The following is a 694-nucleotide window of genomic DNA, read 5'->3' on the forward strand; positions in this document are numbered from 1 at the left end:
GTGTAAATCATGTACAAGCATCTGAGAAAATGAAATGCATTTTAAGACTGAGCTAGTGTGCAGCCCTTAAGACACTATTAATGCAAAATGAGTAACAAATGTGACTTCATTAAATCTGTCCCTTGAACAACATAAAACAAACTATAAAAACATATCCAGGCCTAGTGGAGCCTTTCATTTTTCTCCTGACCCATACTAACTGCTTAGATAACTAACTTGTAGGCCCATCAAAAGAGCTGCTAACAGGTTCTGTGTCATTAGTGTTGGACTCTGAACCGTTTTGCTCTGTTTCTTCACCTTCCTGTTCTAAGAGATTCGCCTCTTGGCTCAGTCCCTCGGCATCTTTTGTGCTTCCTTCCTGGGTTTCTGTTGAACCATCGTTCCTCTTGCCCTGTTTGTCACGGAAGACTTCCACCCCCACCATGCGGAGGTAATGAAGACGCTCATTACGTGGGACGAAAGCCCTGATGGAAGTTTTTCCTCTCCAGCCGCACAAATCTATAGGGCACTGAGGAGCATCAAGATCCCTGGAGAGATGAGAAGAAAGAAAAATTAAAAGTTGATACAAGAGGGAAAAGAGCCAAAGAATGAGTGACCGAGAGAACAATGAGAGGAGAAAGCAAGACAGAAGAAGGGGAGAGGAAAATGAGCAAATTATTGATCAGCTACAGTGCAGACAGCGCCAGGAACCGAC

At 43.7% G+C, this 694-nt stretch overlaps 1 protein-coding gene across 1 annotated transcript in view; it reads right to left on the reverse strand.

The window, feature by feature from the left end:
* Window positions 1-184: 184 nt before the first annotated feature.
* The window catches only part of LOC107584336 (NOP2/Sun RNA methyltransferase 2), a 21,867-nt gene continuing 21,357 nt past the window's right edge, over window positions 185-694 (reverse strand). The window contains exon 17 of the mRNA XM_016270913.1: window positions 185-527. Coding sequence (XP_016126399.1) covers window positions 212-527 — 316 coding nt within the window. The 3' untranslated portion in view covers window positions 185-211. The remainder of the gene's footprint in view (window positions 528-694) is intronic.

Source organism: Sinocyclocheilus grahami, unplaced genomic scaffold, assembly GCF_001515645.1.
Source record: "Sinocyclocheilus grahami isolate Dianchi unplaced genomic scaffold, SAMN03320097.WGS_v1.1 scaffold58.1, whole genome shotgun sequence".
In the NCBI taxonomy this organism is placed as follows: domain Eukaryota; kingdom Metazoa; phylum Chordata; class Actinopteri; order Cypriniformes; family Cyprinidae; genus Sinocyclocheilus; species Sinocyclocheilus grahami.